Source organism: Hyalella azteca, unplaced genomic scaffold (genome assembly GCF_000764305.2).
Source record: "Hyalella azteca isolate HAZT.00-mixed unplaced genomic scaffold, Hazt_2.0.2 contig4501, whole genome shotgun sequence".
NCBI lineage: Eukaryota > Metazoa > Arthropoda > Malacostraca > Amphipoda > Hyalellidae > Hyalella > Hyalella azteca.
The window spans coordinates 432,971-447,871 of NW_025934714.1; the positions used below are offsets into that span (position 1 = coordinate 432,971).

The 14,901-nt window shown below is 38.4% G+C and overlaps 1 protein-coding gene across 1 annotated transcript; it reads right to left on the reverse strand.

The window, feature by feature from the left end:
• Positions 1-728: 728 nt before the first annotated feature.
• LOC108669374 (rhomboid-related protein 2) lies at positions 729-14,101 on the reverse strand. Its single transcript, XM_018156689.2, has 7 exons — positions 13,915-14,101; positions 11,691-11,858; positions 8,688-8,858; positions 8,179-8,321; positions 7,813-7,957; positions 6,828-7,007; positions 729-5,838 (listed from the first exon to the last, which is right to left on the reverse strand). The coding sequence occupies exons 1-7, from the start codon at positions 13,969-13,971 to the stop codon at positions 5,620-5,622; spliced, it is 1,083 nt and encodes a 360-aa protein (XP_018012178.1). The 5' UTR covers positions 13,972-14,101; the 3' UTR covers positions 729-5,619.
• Between the last annotated feature and the right edge of the window lie 800 nt (positions 14,102-14,901).

Here is a 14,901-nt window from a genome sequence, read left to right on the forward strand (position 1 = left end):
TCGTCTCTTTGAGACGCTAATGCTGCTTCTTACGCGCCGGCTACAGCTGCCTGACTACTTGAGATCTTCTGCTGCTAGTAGTTGATGAACGATTTTTTATTTGAGAAATGGGTGATAATTATAACGTTTCACCTCGTCGATGATGTTTATGTTAGACTTACGGTGAAAGAAAACTTAAAACAAACGACCCACAGTAAAATAGAATTACGGGGAAGCCTCTTTGACCCTAGCGTTGATAATTAAATCGCTAGTAAACCATGAGGCCAATAAAATGTATTACCGATTAATGGGCCCATAAATTGTATGGTATCGAGTAAACTACGCGACGCCCCGCCTCGGCTTTGAATGAGCTTATTTCACTTGGCTTGTCAGTTTTATGAACGAATCCCTTGTAAATATTAATAGTGTTAAATTACCGAATATCTCGTTTTTCTCGATACCATTTGCATGCAAACTTAGCAAAGCTATGTTAGGCTGTGCGAGATGTAAATAATGACATCCTTCATCTATCTAGATTGTTATATTCGTCGAGTAATTTTTCATGCCTTTTATTTATCAAAAGCAAAGATCAAAGGAAAGATTAAATGGCGTTAACAACTCGGCTTGGGCAGAGTGGCAATCCATTTTGTTAAAAGGCACCACCAAAAATAAGTATGTTTCCCTGCGCAATAATGAATTGCAAGCGTACAAAGCGTTTCTTTAATTCATTCAACGGAAAATTAAACTCATTTCCAGGAGTAATTTTAATAAACATGAGGTGTGTAAGGGTAACTGAAACATTTTGATTATAAACATGGATATTCCGACACAATAATCGAGACAAATGAGGTACGAGTTTTGTGAGTAATATAAAGATAACATCACTCGGCATTACAAAGGGGCTACATTAAATCTCAAAGTGTTGATATGAACACATTAAATTCAATCTCGTTGAATACATTACCAAGATGAAACGCGCTCGCCTCAGAGCGTCAAAGTTTGAACGAAAGACATGTGCATAGGCATATATACCAGCACCAGGCAAGGCATACCAGCACCAGGCAAGGCATACCAGCACCAGGCAAGGCATAGCAGCACCAGGCAAGTTATACCAGCACCAGGCAAGGTATACCAGCACCAGGCAAGGCATACCAGCACCAGGCAAGGCATACCAGCACCAGGCAAGGTATACCAGCACCAGGCAAGGCATACCAGCACCAGGCAAGGTATACCAGCATAGCATACTAACATCACACGAAGAACTAGACGCATTTCGTAAGGCACAGGTTTACACATAGTTTATAACTACTCTTCAAGTAAACAAGTCAAGACTGAGCAATAAAAGGTTTCGATTATTTCTATTTTAACTTGACCACGACTTATGTGATATTCACGGCAATTGAAACTCTTCACACTAAATTTATAATTATTCTTAAGCTAAAAAATTATGCGTCTTGTCAGATCTCTTCAGATTGATGTCAGTTCTTAAACTTGTTATCATTACTTTTACGATGAGATTCCTGATATTCTACCAGTAATATTACTTATCTTAGTGAGGGCAACGGCGAAACATTAATTAAGTATCAAGTAAGAAGCACTTATTGAATGAAATATGTTTAAATAGAAAGCCGATTGAGAAGCTATATAACAAAGATGAGGTAGCCACTTCAGAACTGATGAAATCAAAAGATCTTCCCAATTAAATAATTAAAATATCACAATTAATTAAGTCAGAGAGGCTGATAACCAAGCAGTGGCTCCTAATAAACAGACACAAGTGCAGGTAAAGTGAGTTGGTTGGCCATCAAATATCCTCAGAAGTCTTAACAAATAAGAGGTCCAGAAACGATAAATGATCAGTTAACAAATTCAAGTTCTGATCTTAAAAGTAATCTATTATTAATACAATAAAAAAGGGAAACATGCACGGGACAGGTACACCTCATGAATCTCCAGGGGCAGGAAGGGTTAAATCAAATAAACATTTTAATGCTCTTCAGGAAACGAAGCAAACGCAAAACATTAAATCTATCTCAACATCGCAAAGCCTGGCAAGAGGATCGTCTGCCTGCATGGAAAACAAATGCCAACATTTCTAGGACTCAATAAAACGATATAGAAAATTGTATGGAGTAGAATTTCTACACAGAGAACAAAATCTACACGCATTGCACGCGCTGAACGTATTTCGCACAAGCAATTCACACAATTATCTCAAACTTCTATATTTAAGAAAGGAATTAATCCTAGGGTTAATAGCGGCACAAATGAATACAATAAAGTTTGAGCATTAAAATAATAAATAAATTATACGGTAAATCAAGAGGCAGTCATTCCATGTTAACGTTAGTCATGTATACGAGTTGAAACACGCGTGCACTCGAAAAGAAGGTAGATAATATTTTGTTAGTCTAATAATATTTTAGAATATATGGTTAGAAAATAAACTTGTAATAACCAAATATGGCCGCGACTTAGTGGGTTAAGGTTTAAAATAACACGCAAACAGCACTTCTAATATCAAATTCAAACAGTTCTTTGAACTCCATATTGCCTGTAGGCTCCTAAACATGTTACCTAAAAATCTCAAATTAATTGAATCTATTTCCACAAAAAAACATAATTTTTGCACATTAACTTCGAAACGCCCAGCGGCAGCTTCATCGATCCCCGTCTGAATAGTGAGGGACATGAGCCAGCCAAGCGTCTTGCCGGCACGTCATCTTGGACGCAATCTTGAAGCGTGGCAATAGAAAGAGAAGCTGGTAACCAGACATTTGACGTGAAATTAACGTTGCTTAAACGTTCTTTCACCGTCGTTACTATCTGTGGCCAACTATAGTAATTAAGCTTCTCTCTCCACTCCTTGACTCGTCTGAACTCCTCTCTCGCCTCGCAGTGATGATGAGTTATTGAATGAACATTGCGACAAAAATACCGATAGAGGCAAGTTACACAGGAATTTATCAGCCCACACTGAAGCATATAATTTACAGTATCCCACTCCCAAGGTGGACATGGACATCATAAGAACAGAATGCTGGGAGACACAGACATCATAAGAACAGAATGCTGGGAGACACAGACATCATAAGAACAGAATGCTGGGAGACACAAATTTAATAGATTTATTGCTTTATAAGTTTAAAAAACCTGGAACGACGGGAATAGATGAATATAATTTGAATCACATATTTAAGTCATCAAGGCCCTTAGTCTGGTGCAGCTCCGAGTTGCTTGACAATTCTGAGCTCATTAACATAAATTAGGACCTGATTACATATACAATTTAAACTCATCAGGCGACGAGAGTTAGCAAAAGATATATCAATACTCAACTCACGAACATCATTATTTTTTAAGTCACGTATTTTTTATACAAATTTGAGCAACAAACCTACCGAAGAATTGCGCGGCGTGTCAACAGAAAAACGTGTTCTTTAAAAGGTCCATAGTCCATTACACATCAGAGGAATGTAGACAGAAGCAATAAATAATTTCCATAAAAAGCAAGATAAATTAAACGGCTACTCTGAGTAGATATTATTTTAAAGCTAGATATTAAAGCTGGAAAAGTAGCACTGCATGCATACAAGAATCAACCAAGAAACAGACGTTACTAAACGGATGCCAATTTAACCTAACAATAAATGCCCTAACATGAACTACCACACTGCCAGATGCATGCATCACACGAAGATGTCAAACATGGCAGACAAACTACCGACTAAAAAACTGCAAAACAAAGCTCAAGACATCGATTAAAAATGAAAAGCTTTAGAAATAATATCAGTACTGGCTCCTTTGAGATGAGAATACACACTATGCACGACGATGAAAATTATGTTTTATATAATGGGAGGCCTGCATAAAAAATTAAGATAAAATGCACACTATAATCAGACCCACAGCTTTCAATGCAAGAATTAATACTTTCACGTGAGATTCTGAAGACGTAGAATTACGCGAGAGAATTGCGGCAACTTATTTCAAGGGCGGCGCCTTCGTTTCTAGTAATCAAAAGACATTGTTAGAAGTAAATATTGAGTACAGCATAGAATAAAATATAAGGCAGCTGTACCCATATGCTGTCCCATGCGACTCTCTAACCTAAGAGTCACCGTTGCATTTAGATCATTAAAAATAATATTTTAGCTCAGGTAGAAATTCGTTGACGAGTGTTAGAGCCTGAACATTTAGAATACTAGAAGCTAATACAAGAGACTCACAATGATACAAGCCGGTTATCAAGAGATTATAAATGTAACTACAGGTCGACAGTGAGCTTCATGAACCGAGGTACTCTACATGACTGCTCGGACACGGCAGCATAACTAGCAACGGTGAGCTGTTGAGCGAAGACAGAGCAAATCAGACGTGGGACACCAGACCACTGCACCAGATCATGGAGGCAGACCACTGCACCAGATTATGGAGGCAGACCACTGCACCAGATTATGGAGGCAGACCACTGCACCAGATTATGGAGGCAGACCACTGCACCAGATCATGGAGCCAGACCACTGCACCAGATTATGGAGGCAGACCACTGCACCAGATTATGGAGCCAAACCACTGCACCAGATCATGGAGCCAGACCACTGGACCAGATTATGGAGGCAGACCACTGCACCAGATTATGGAGCCAGACCACTGCACCAGATCATGGAGCCAGATCACTGGACCAGATCATGGAGCCAGACCACTGGACAAGATTATGGAGCCAGACCACATGGACTATACCATTAAACTACCGTAGTCGCCCTATCCAATCCAACGGTTCTTCCACGTGCCTCTGAAATCTGCTTGGACCCTGCAAGTGTGGTATCAGGGGACACTGTACATCAAACTGGACACTAATCCACTATACTAATCCAATAACTGGACACTAATCCACTGTCACTGGATATTTATGCCAGTACACGCGCGGCGTCAATGAAACAAGAACCCCAGTGAGTGGTCCACGCTTTACAACGGCTGAAGTTCTCTCTTTTCTCTCCGATGTTTTATGCCTTTGAACATATTTCTAATGAGAAAATTACCATAAAAATCGATGAGCAGACTTACAAATAACAAATACCTTAATCTCAAGTATTACAGTTTTACAAACAATCAAAAAGCGAGACATTTAAACATACAACTTGAACTTCACTACCTAAAAATTATAAAAAGGCTGACGCAACAGATTTGATGACAAATATTCAAAACTACATTCAATATGTTAGTCTTTGCTAGCGTTTCTAATCGAAATTCATTATTAGTTTGCCGCTATTTATCATCATTTTAATAATTACTTTACCTAATTTTCTCAGTTACAAAAGACATTCTTAAATTCAGCCTACACATCAAAACATGACAATATTACACAAGATTATGAGATAGAGGAGAATCTTTCTTTCATGTTAGGTTCAAAGTTATAACCGTTTATTAAGAATCCACACTTTAAACCTTATGTCTAATATAGAACATTCTACGTTTCAAGATTATTATTGATGGACGCAATCAGGTCTGGCATTGATATTATTATCAATACCCATGTAAAATATGCTGTAAATTCTATTAAACAATCGCATGCAAAAAATAAATTCCACTTCCGGGGCTACATTTAACCTTCTTTTGAGGCCAACTTACAGAAGAATATCAATTAATATCATTCTTGTAAGCATCAGGAGGGTACATGCCGACTTCCTTGTAGAAGAAGATGTGCACGATGACGGCCGCGGTGAATAAGCCGATGTAGATGACAAAGCCAACCCACTTGAGGATGATCTCCCACAGCAGCTTGCGGAGGTTGCGCAGCACCATCATGCCCACCAGCAGCCCGCTCACAAACCCAGCCAAGTGGGCAGAGTAGCTTACCTGTAAATAAAGTCATTGTTAGCATAGAATAGAAGTGTCGGCGTTGAAGACATAGGCCCATGGCCTGTTGCCGATTCTTGAACTTTTCGTGACTTGATTCACAAGGGATCCGGCCTTTGGAACCCGATCTTTCCATAACTGACGATTGATTGAGATAGCTGCTGGACTTATTGCCTGCTCCNTCTTATCATCAAGACCAGGCACCCCACCTTATCATCAAGACCAGGCACCCCATCTTATCATCAAGACCAGGCACCCCATCTTATCATCAAGACCAGGCACCCCATCTTATCATCAAGACCAGGCACCCCATCTTATCATCAAGACCAGACACCCCACCTTATCATCAAGACCAGGCACCCCACCTTATCATCAAGACCAGGCACCCCATCTTATCATCAAGACCAGGCACCCCATCTTATCATCAAGACCAGGCACCCCATCTTATCATCAAGACCAGGCACCCCATCTTATCATCAAGACCAGACACCCCACCTTATCATCAAGACCAGGCACCCCACCTTATCATCAAGACCAGGCACCCCATCTTATCATCAAGACCAGGCACCCCATCTTATCATCAAGACCAGGCACCCCATCTTATCATCAAGACCAGGCACCCCATCTTATCATCAAGACCAGACACCCCACCTTATCATCAAGACCAGGCACCCCATCTTATCATCAAGACCAGGCACCCCATCTTATCATCAAGACCAGGCACCCCATCTTATCATCAAGACCAGGCACCCCATCTTATCATCAAGACCAGACACCCCACCTTATCATCAAGACCAGGCACCCCACCTTATCATCAAGACCAGGCACCCCATCTTATCATCAAGACCAGGCACCCCACCTTATCATCAAGACCAGGCACCCCATCTTATCATCAAGACCAGGCACCCCATCTTATCATCAAGACCAGACACCCCACCTTATTATCACCCCCAGACACCCCACCTTATTATCACCCCCAGACACCCCACCTTATTATCAACGCCGTAATAGGCGTTGTAGAAGAAGACCGTGACGTCGGTGATCATGAGGACGAGCAGCACCAGCAGACGCACCCAGTTGAAGGGCATCTCGCTCCAGTTGAGGATGACGTTCGCCAGGTGCGCGGCGATGAGCGCGTACACGCCCCCGCTCGCCCCCACCAGGTATGACTGCACATATTTGTTCTCATTATTATATAATCAGTAACCTTTCATTCTCAGTCTATAACCTTTTTTTAATGAGAATCTTTTAATAGTTTTGCAGAAATAGATCTTATCTTATAGATGCCGTTAATACTACACACCATAATCAACATCAGCAACAGCGGCACAAAATTTGAACTCTACTGAGGTTGGTGCAAGATAAACATTTAAATTACAGCTTAAAGTATCCTGATACTTCAGTGTATATGCACATCCTGCAGTGTCTAGGTACAGCATTACAGCCTGCAGTGTCTAGGTACAGCATCACAGCCTGCAGTGTCTAGGTACAGCATCACAGCCTGCAGTGTCTAGGTACAGCATCACAGCCTGCAGTGTCTAGGTACGTACAGCATCACAGCCTGCAGTGTCTAGCCTCTAAACTACGGTCTATATAAATTGTTATAGTGACTGTAGTCATGACACCCCCTACACCCCAGATATAACGCCCAGCCCCGTAGCCTTGACACCCCTACACCCCAAGGATTACACCGTAGCCCTGTAGTCTCGACAGCCCTACAACCCAGGGATTACACCGTAGCCTCGTAGCCTTGACACCCCTACACCTCAGGTATTACACCGTAGCCCCGTGGTCTCGACACCCCTACACCACAGGGAATACACCGTAGCCTTGAAACCCCTACACCCCAAGGATTACACCGTAGCCCCGTAGTCTCGACACCCCTACACCCCAGGGATTACACCGTAGCCTTGACACCCCCTACACCCGATATTACGCCCAGCCATACCAACAGGTAGGAGTGTACCCCGGCACCTGAGGGTCAGCAATGGAAGACGCTAGGGAGCCCGCGATGACGCCGGCGAGGTAGAGCAGCAGCAGCCGCCACCACTTGTGCACCGCCTCCAGGGGCAGCCCCACCACCAGCGCCATGAAGCAGTTGCTCAACAGGTGCACGTATCTGTGGTGCAGGTACTATTATCATTTTTTGCATTTATCGCGGGTACTCTTACTATTTATTGCATTTATTGCGGGTACTTTTACCATTTATTGCATTTATTTATCTTTATTATTTATGCATTTATTTATATTTATTATTTGTTTATGTCATCACACCCACCCAGCATGCAGGAACATGCCATAACACTCACCCAGCACGCAGGAACATGCCATAACACTCACCCAGCATGGAGGAACATGTAGGACACAAAGCGCCAGGCTTCAATACGTCGCTTAGGATCGTAGATGATCTCCGAGTCGAACGGCACGGGTGAATAAGGGCCAGCGCTGCCCATCTTGTTCGCGTAATAGATGTACACGCAGATCTGGGGGACAAGAGAGGGGTCAGATCTGGGGGACAAGAGTGGGGTCAGGTCTGGGGGACAAGAGAGGGGTCAGATCTGGGGGACAAGAGTGGGGTCAGGTCTGGGGGACAAGAGAGGGGTTAGGTCTGGGGGACAAGAGAGGAGTCAGGTCTGGGGGATGAGAGTTGCGTCAGGTCTGGGGGACAAGAGAGGGCTCAGGTCTGGGGGACAAGAGAGGGGTCAGATCTGGGGTACACAAGTGGGCTCAGGTCTGGGGTACAAGAGTGGCCTCAGGTCTGGGGTACGAGACTGGTATCAAAAAAGGATAACATTAGACACGAGTTCTATCAAGAATGAGTGCGAGGAATGAAAGGATTACAGTAATACCTGAGCAATAACGAAGGCAGGGATGGTGAGAGGAGGCGGGCAGCAGGAATAAGCCTCCAGGTATATGCGGTCTGCGTGCGCCTTTTGTGACCGAGGCGTCATGGACAGGCCAGCCTGCACCAGCGCGCGGCGCACGGCCGAGCGCACCTGCGCGTCTTGCGGTACATTCACCTGCACGGTCAAGACTCGTCTTTAATAAAGTTACCCAGCAATAAATATTTCTCCATGATGTTTAAAGTTCAGATACAACATCTGAAGATTTATAATGGAGGACATGCATAATAAAGTGGTGAAGGTAAGAAGCAGGGTGCAAGGTGATGTTGCGGTGTTGGTGATCAATTATAAAAAAGGAGAAATTACACCAACTGAAAGGAAGAGCACGAAATAGATACAAACACATATTGTAATTCCAACACTTAGATTCTTAAATGGAATCTAGTAATTTATCTATGAACATGATTAACACAACAACTAGAGTGGAAAACGTAATGAATCCTAATAAATTACATAATAACAGACATGCAGTAACCTGATAACTGCTTGCAAGGCCAGGGAGAGATGGGAAAAAGCACATCCGATCAATTCCACTTCCATTTCACAACAATAAAAACCTACTTGAATTTCAGAGCACAAGCATGCACTACATTTTCATCAGAAGAAAAAAATGTACTGTGTGAGTTTTACATTGCTCAGCCAGTAAGGCATTTATTTACAGGATGAACTGAGTTAAGACTGTGACTTCACAGTGAACTGAGTTCCCAGTGAAGATATTATATGGGGAACCTTATTTCTAACAGTTATTTCCAGGGGAACCTTGGGGAACCATATTTTATTGCACGTATTTCTACTGGGAGCCTTTTTTCTAGCAACTAATTCTCAATAAAATATGTTTCCCCTAGGTTACCCTGGAAATAACTGTTAGAAATAAGGTTCCCCTTATAATATATTCACTGGGAACCTTATTTCTAACCGTTATTTCCCGGGGAACCTAGGGGAACCATATTTTATTGCATGTATTTCTACTGGGACCCTTTTTTTTCTAGCAACTAACCCTGGAAATAACTGTTAGAAATAAGGTTCCCAGTGAAGATATTATAAGGGTCACAATCTTAAATCGGGTGAAGTAACCTGGTTACTAACAGATGTTCTTAATAAATATCTTACACTGAAAATAACAGGAAAATCATTGAAAAATAAAATTCTAGACAAATAATTCTTCATTGCAAACAACCACCATAGTCATTTGTAGATTAAAGCTTCTTACATCTATATATATTATATATTTGCTATTATTGCTTCTCATTTTTTCTTTGATAAATTGATTCCTCACTCTTGAGCAAAGTTAGTAGTAGGTATTTCAATCAATTAAGCCAATCACACACTAGTATTATACCTTACCCATAACTTGCATTGCTCTGAGTATACATCATACATCATACAAGTATCAAGCATTCAATTCTCCCACATAAACTGGGTATGTATTGGGATGATTGCCCATTAACATATATAGTATAGGTATTAAATTAATATAAAATGCAACACGTTAAAAATATAGAAAAACAGTCAACCCAAAGTATGTGTTTTCCCTTGAGCTTACAAACATAACAAATTTGTACCAAGGCAACAAATGGAAAAGCATGACATTCATAAAGTCAAGTGATGAAACGTGTCATCCTCTCACCTCATCCAATTTGGCAGCATCTCTCTGAAGGCAGATGCAATAGTGGAGAGATGGGAAAGGCAATGAAGAAAAACTCTAGTCTTAAAATACAATTTTGCTGGAGTATATTTTTGTAAAACTGACTCTCATAGAAGAATAACAGGCTACAAGAAGATATTGTATTATAATAAAAAGAACAGATGCAAGTGAAGTTGGAAACAAAATATTTGGTTCACACAAAACATAAGCAATAAAGATCCATAACAAGCCATGGCACTGTCACACTAAAACCAGAACTCAATTACAGTAAATCACAAGGAAAAGCAAACAATAACTAATGAATCTATGAAACAAAAATTGTTATGATTTCAAACGAAGTCTAAAAAGAATTTCGAGTAGAATTCAGTCTGTCATGAAAGCTACAATATCAATCCTTTAATAAAATGCTACACACAGCCTGTCAACATCATGAAAAACTATGAAAGATTTCAAAATAGAATTTATTAATTAATACTAAAAATGCTTAGGATAAGTCATCAGAAATAAGAACTAATGTATAGAATTTAACATATGATTTGATTAGCACAACATTTTGATGTCACAACTACACATTCATCTAATTTAGTTATAGAATCAAAGATAATTTGTTTATAAGCTGTTAAATATTGTCTTTGAAATAAGAGAAACTATGCACTTAACTTGATGATATATTGAAAGCATTTAAATTGTAGTGTTTAACCTGAAAGTTCTAGAGCAAGTTACATTTGGAAGGAAATTACAATTTCAAAATAAAATACAACCAAAGAAAAATAGACACACATTCACACATGGAATGTTAGAAGCAATCACAAAAACCACACCCAAGATTAGGCTAGCTATAAATAGGAAGTTATCTTGCAATCTTTCAGTCAAAAAACTAGTGGGTGTCAAAAATTATGTTCATTGTTCAATGAACAAACATTTTTCTTTGCAATAACATTCCATAGCACACATCTGCTATGTAATGTCCACCAGCCATTTAAAATAGTTGTTAATAAGCAATTCTATGGAACTCGAGACATTTTTGCAGCTGTACAGGGGCCATATTTAAATGCCACTCCAATTTATATATTCATATTAAATAATAAATATGTGGACAGGGATTCTATGAATCAAGAGAGCTAATTAATTCTATGATGGCTAACTAAAAGCATACTTCCCCAGACTTATCTTAACACAGGGTGGTAGGCAACAAAGTAATTACCAAGAAACATATACCTACTACAAATTGGGGACACAGCAACCAAAATATATTTGCCCTAATCATATAACAAAAAATATATAAAATTTAATAATGTACTCACAAGGGCATAAAACTCCTGGAGGTTGATATAGCCATCATCATTGTAGTCAACACGAGCCAACAAGTTGTCCACCAAGCCTGCAGAGAGCGGCACTTCACTGATGGGTTTCCTGAGCAGGTATTGACGCAGCTCTGATCTCAGGATCAAACCATCCCCATCAGCATCAATCTGAACAATTTAGGTAATCAGATCATTTGGCATACATATTGAGACATGTTGTTGCCTGCAGACATATCATTATTTTCCACCCAAGCATCTGGGGCCATACTTGCAAAACTCGCTAAGTGAACGTAAGTACCGTACTTACGCTCTATTTTCTTGTCTATGATTGGTGGATTTTGCTTGAAAGGCCGTCACTGATTGGCTGATGAACTTATGATCTCTTAACTTTTTTGAAAGTATGGAACCTGCTGTCTATGTATGTATATCATTTATTAATTATTGTTGTATTTATGTTTTTTTCTGCACTTTTCAACCAGTAAGACTTAGTTAATTATTATGCTAGCAATTGGGGGACCATGCAAGTGCAGTTGCAGATCACTAAGTTGATGACTCATTGCATGAAACTGCCAGACTGTGTGAAATTAGGTTAACAGCTTTTACCCAAGCTTATGTGTTTCTAAGTGTTCCATCATTTTATTTAGGTACTGTTAATTAGATTATGCAGCTTTATTTGAGCTTTTCTTGTCATTCAGTGTTTATTGAAATTCTTAATTCAACTGAAAATTTAATTGCAATTTATTCATGAATGCTCTGCTTTTCATATTTATTTTTAACTTTTACAACTTCTGTACATATATTATGGTATTCAGGTAGTTTATTCTGGTTCTTATTTTAGCTTTTCTTTTCAAAGATTTACAAATTTTATTCAAAATATTATGCTCTTTTCTTGTCTGGTTTCCACATATTTTTTGCAAGCTGCTTGAAAACAGCTTGCTATCAACTAAGAATCTAGTTAAATATTTTATTGCATCACTTTTAATGCCATATTTCCCCCCAAAGAAAGTATAATAATTAATTAGGGGACGGGTTATGGATCCTGTTTTGTTTTACAGTACACTAATGAAGAACTCTAATCCAGTCCATGCTTCCTATCCCTAAACTTAACTCAGATAAACAAATAAGCTTAACCACACAGTGCACAGTTCCACATTATAGTTGTCATTTAACCATTTCATTCTTGTTAAACTCATTGCACTGTATTTTTATTCAATTTATAATATTTGTAATATAAGACACCAGTTTTTCATTCACTTCAACTAGATGATGTTGCCATACCAAACTTAAAGTGGGTAACATAGCTACAGCACCTGCGATGTGAGACATGTACCCAGCAACAATGATCATCCACAAATAGCACCATGATTAATGTTCTATTATTTTGAGAACTGGAAGATTTAAGAAGTGAATAGTATTTCTTATCTTTCATCCATCAAGTTCTTTAAAAATCAATATTCAACTAATTAAAATTGAGATTTAATTGCTAACTTAGGCTAGTGTTTGAATGCTATAAAAAGAAAAAGAGTTTGATTTGAAATATATTCACTGCCAGTATACCACTTTACTCCCATAAAGTAGAGATTTTCTATCAACTAATCTTGTTTTACATTTTAATTTTCAATTCAATTTCCTATCAATCATCAACTTGTGGGAATAAAAATAATTTTGCAATTAATCAAATTTAATTTACTAGTTATTGAAATAAATTTACTTACATTTATAAAGGTAAGTTGGTTTTTGAAATACTGCACCAGAGATTCATTGTTCAGCATCTTTTGGTGCTTAACACACAAATATTATAAACAGGTACCTACAACAATTATGTTAATCAAAATACTGTATAATCAAGTAGTAGGTACAATTTGTAATAGACTTGATATGAAATAAAAACAGACCAGGTTTGTCAAAATAAAAAGAAGAAACATATATAGGATACTCACCCTCAAAAATATATCATAAAACAGACCAGGTTTGTCAAAATAAAAAGAAGGAACATTTATAGGATACTCACCCTCAAAAATATATCATAAAACAGACCAGGTTTGTCAAAATAAAAAGAAGAAACATTTGTAGGATACCCACCCTCAAAAATATATCATAAAACAGAGCATGTTTGTCAAAATAAAAAGAAGAAAGATATATAGGATACTCACCCTCAAAAATATATCATAAAACAGACCAGGTTCGTCAAAATAAAAAGAAGGAACATTTGTAGGATACTCACCCTCAAAAATATATCATGCCAATTGATAGGTTCAGAGTAAGGTGCGTTGGACCGCATGTTGTTCTCAGCCTTGTAACAAGGGGGTAATGGCTGGCTAAAGCAGTGTGTCTAGCTCTTGATGACACACATCCAGTAAAGCAAATTTGATGTTTTACTAATTTATCCAGAGAAATTGAAAATACATCTGTAAAACCACAGACAATATAAGATATTGTTATTCATTTGTAATCAATAATGCTTTTACCTTGTGGCAAGACAAACATTTTTTACTGCAATGAAAGTATGTACTTATATATTGAGATGAACTGTGGTATTTATGTATATATATATATATATATTTAAAATCCAAGGACGACTTTTTGGAAATCATCCGTGCTACTCGCCCTTCTGGTCAGTTCAATATTAAAAATGTCTATCGGTAATTTGATTTTCAATCTTCCAACACCTACGAAGAATTTAGTACGACTTATTGAAAAAACTAACAAGAAGCTAATAAATAAAACTAATTCTCTGGTCTTTAACAAAACTTGCTTAAGAGAAGAAATTCTGCCAGCCTACACTAATATATATATATATATATAATAAATTAAATGGATTATCCATACTTTCATCATGAATTTAGCAAAGGCAATTTCAATAAGTAATTTCATCAATAAAACTTCTGAGAATTAGGAAAATTAAAAAAAATATCAATAGGAAACAGCAACTTGATTTAAAAAATTCCATTCATGTAAAGATGTACCGGTAATTATGTAGTTACTAGAAATCAATTATAAGAAAAGCAGCTACTTATAAGAAATCATTTATGCAAGGTATGATAATTTGAATAATTATAGCTGACTAAATTGTAAAATTTATAAAGAGACTTTGAAAAAACAGTGTCTCCCAAACACTGATGTTGCATGTTTGAATATTTTGTGCAACAGCCATCATGCAAGACTGATTTGCCATAGTTTGCTGCAATCATGCAACAGAATTCAATTAAAC

Coding starts and splice junctions, on each gene's coding strand:
- LOC108669374 (XM_018156689.2), bottom strand. CDS start 13,971: ATGCGGTCCAACGCACCTTACTCTGAACCTATCAATTGGCATGATATA. Junction 11,859..13,914: donor GGCATGATATATTTTTGAGG/GTGAGTATCCTA, acceptor TAAATTGTTCAG/ATTGATGCTGATGGGGATGG. Junction 8,322..8,687: donor CTGCCTTCGTTATTGCTCAG/GTATTACTGTAA, acceptor CTTGTCCCCCAG/ATCTGCGTGTACATCTATTA.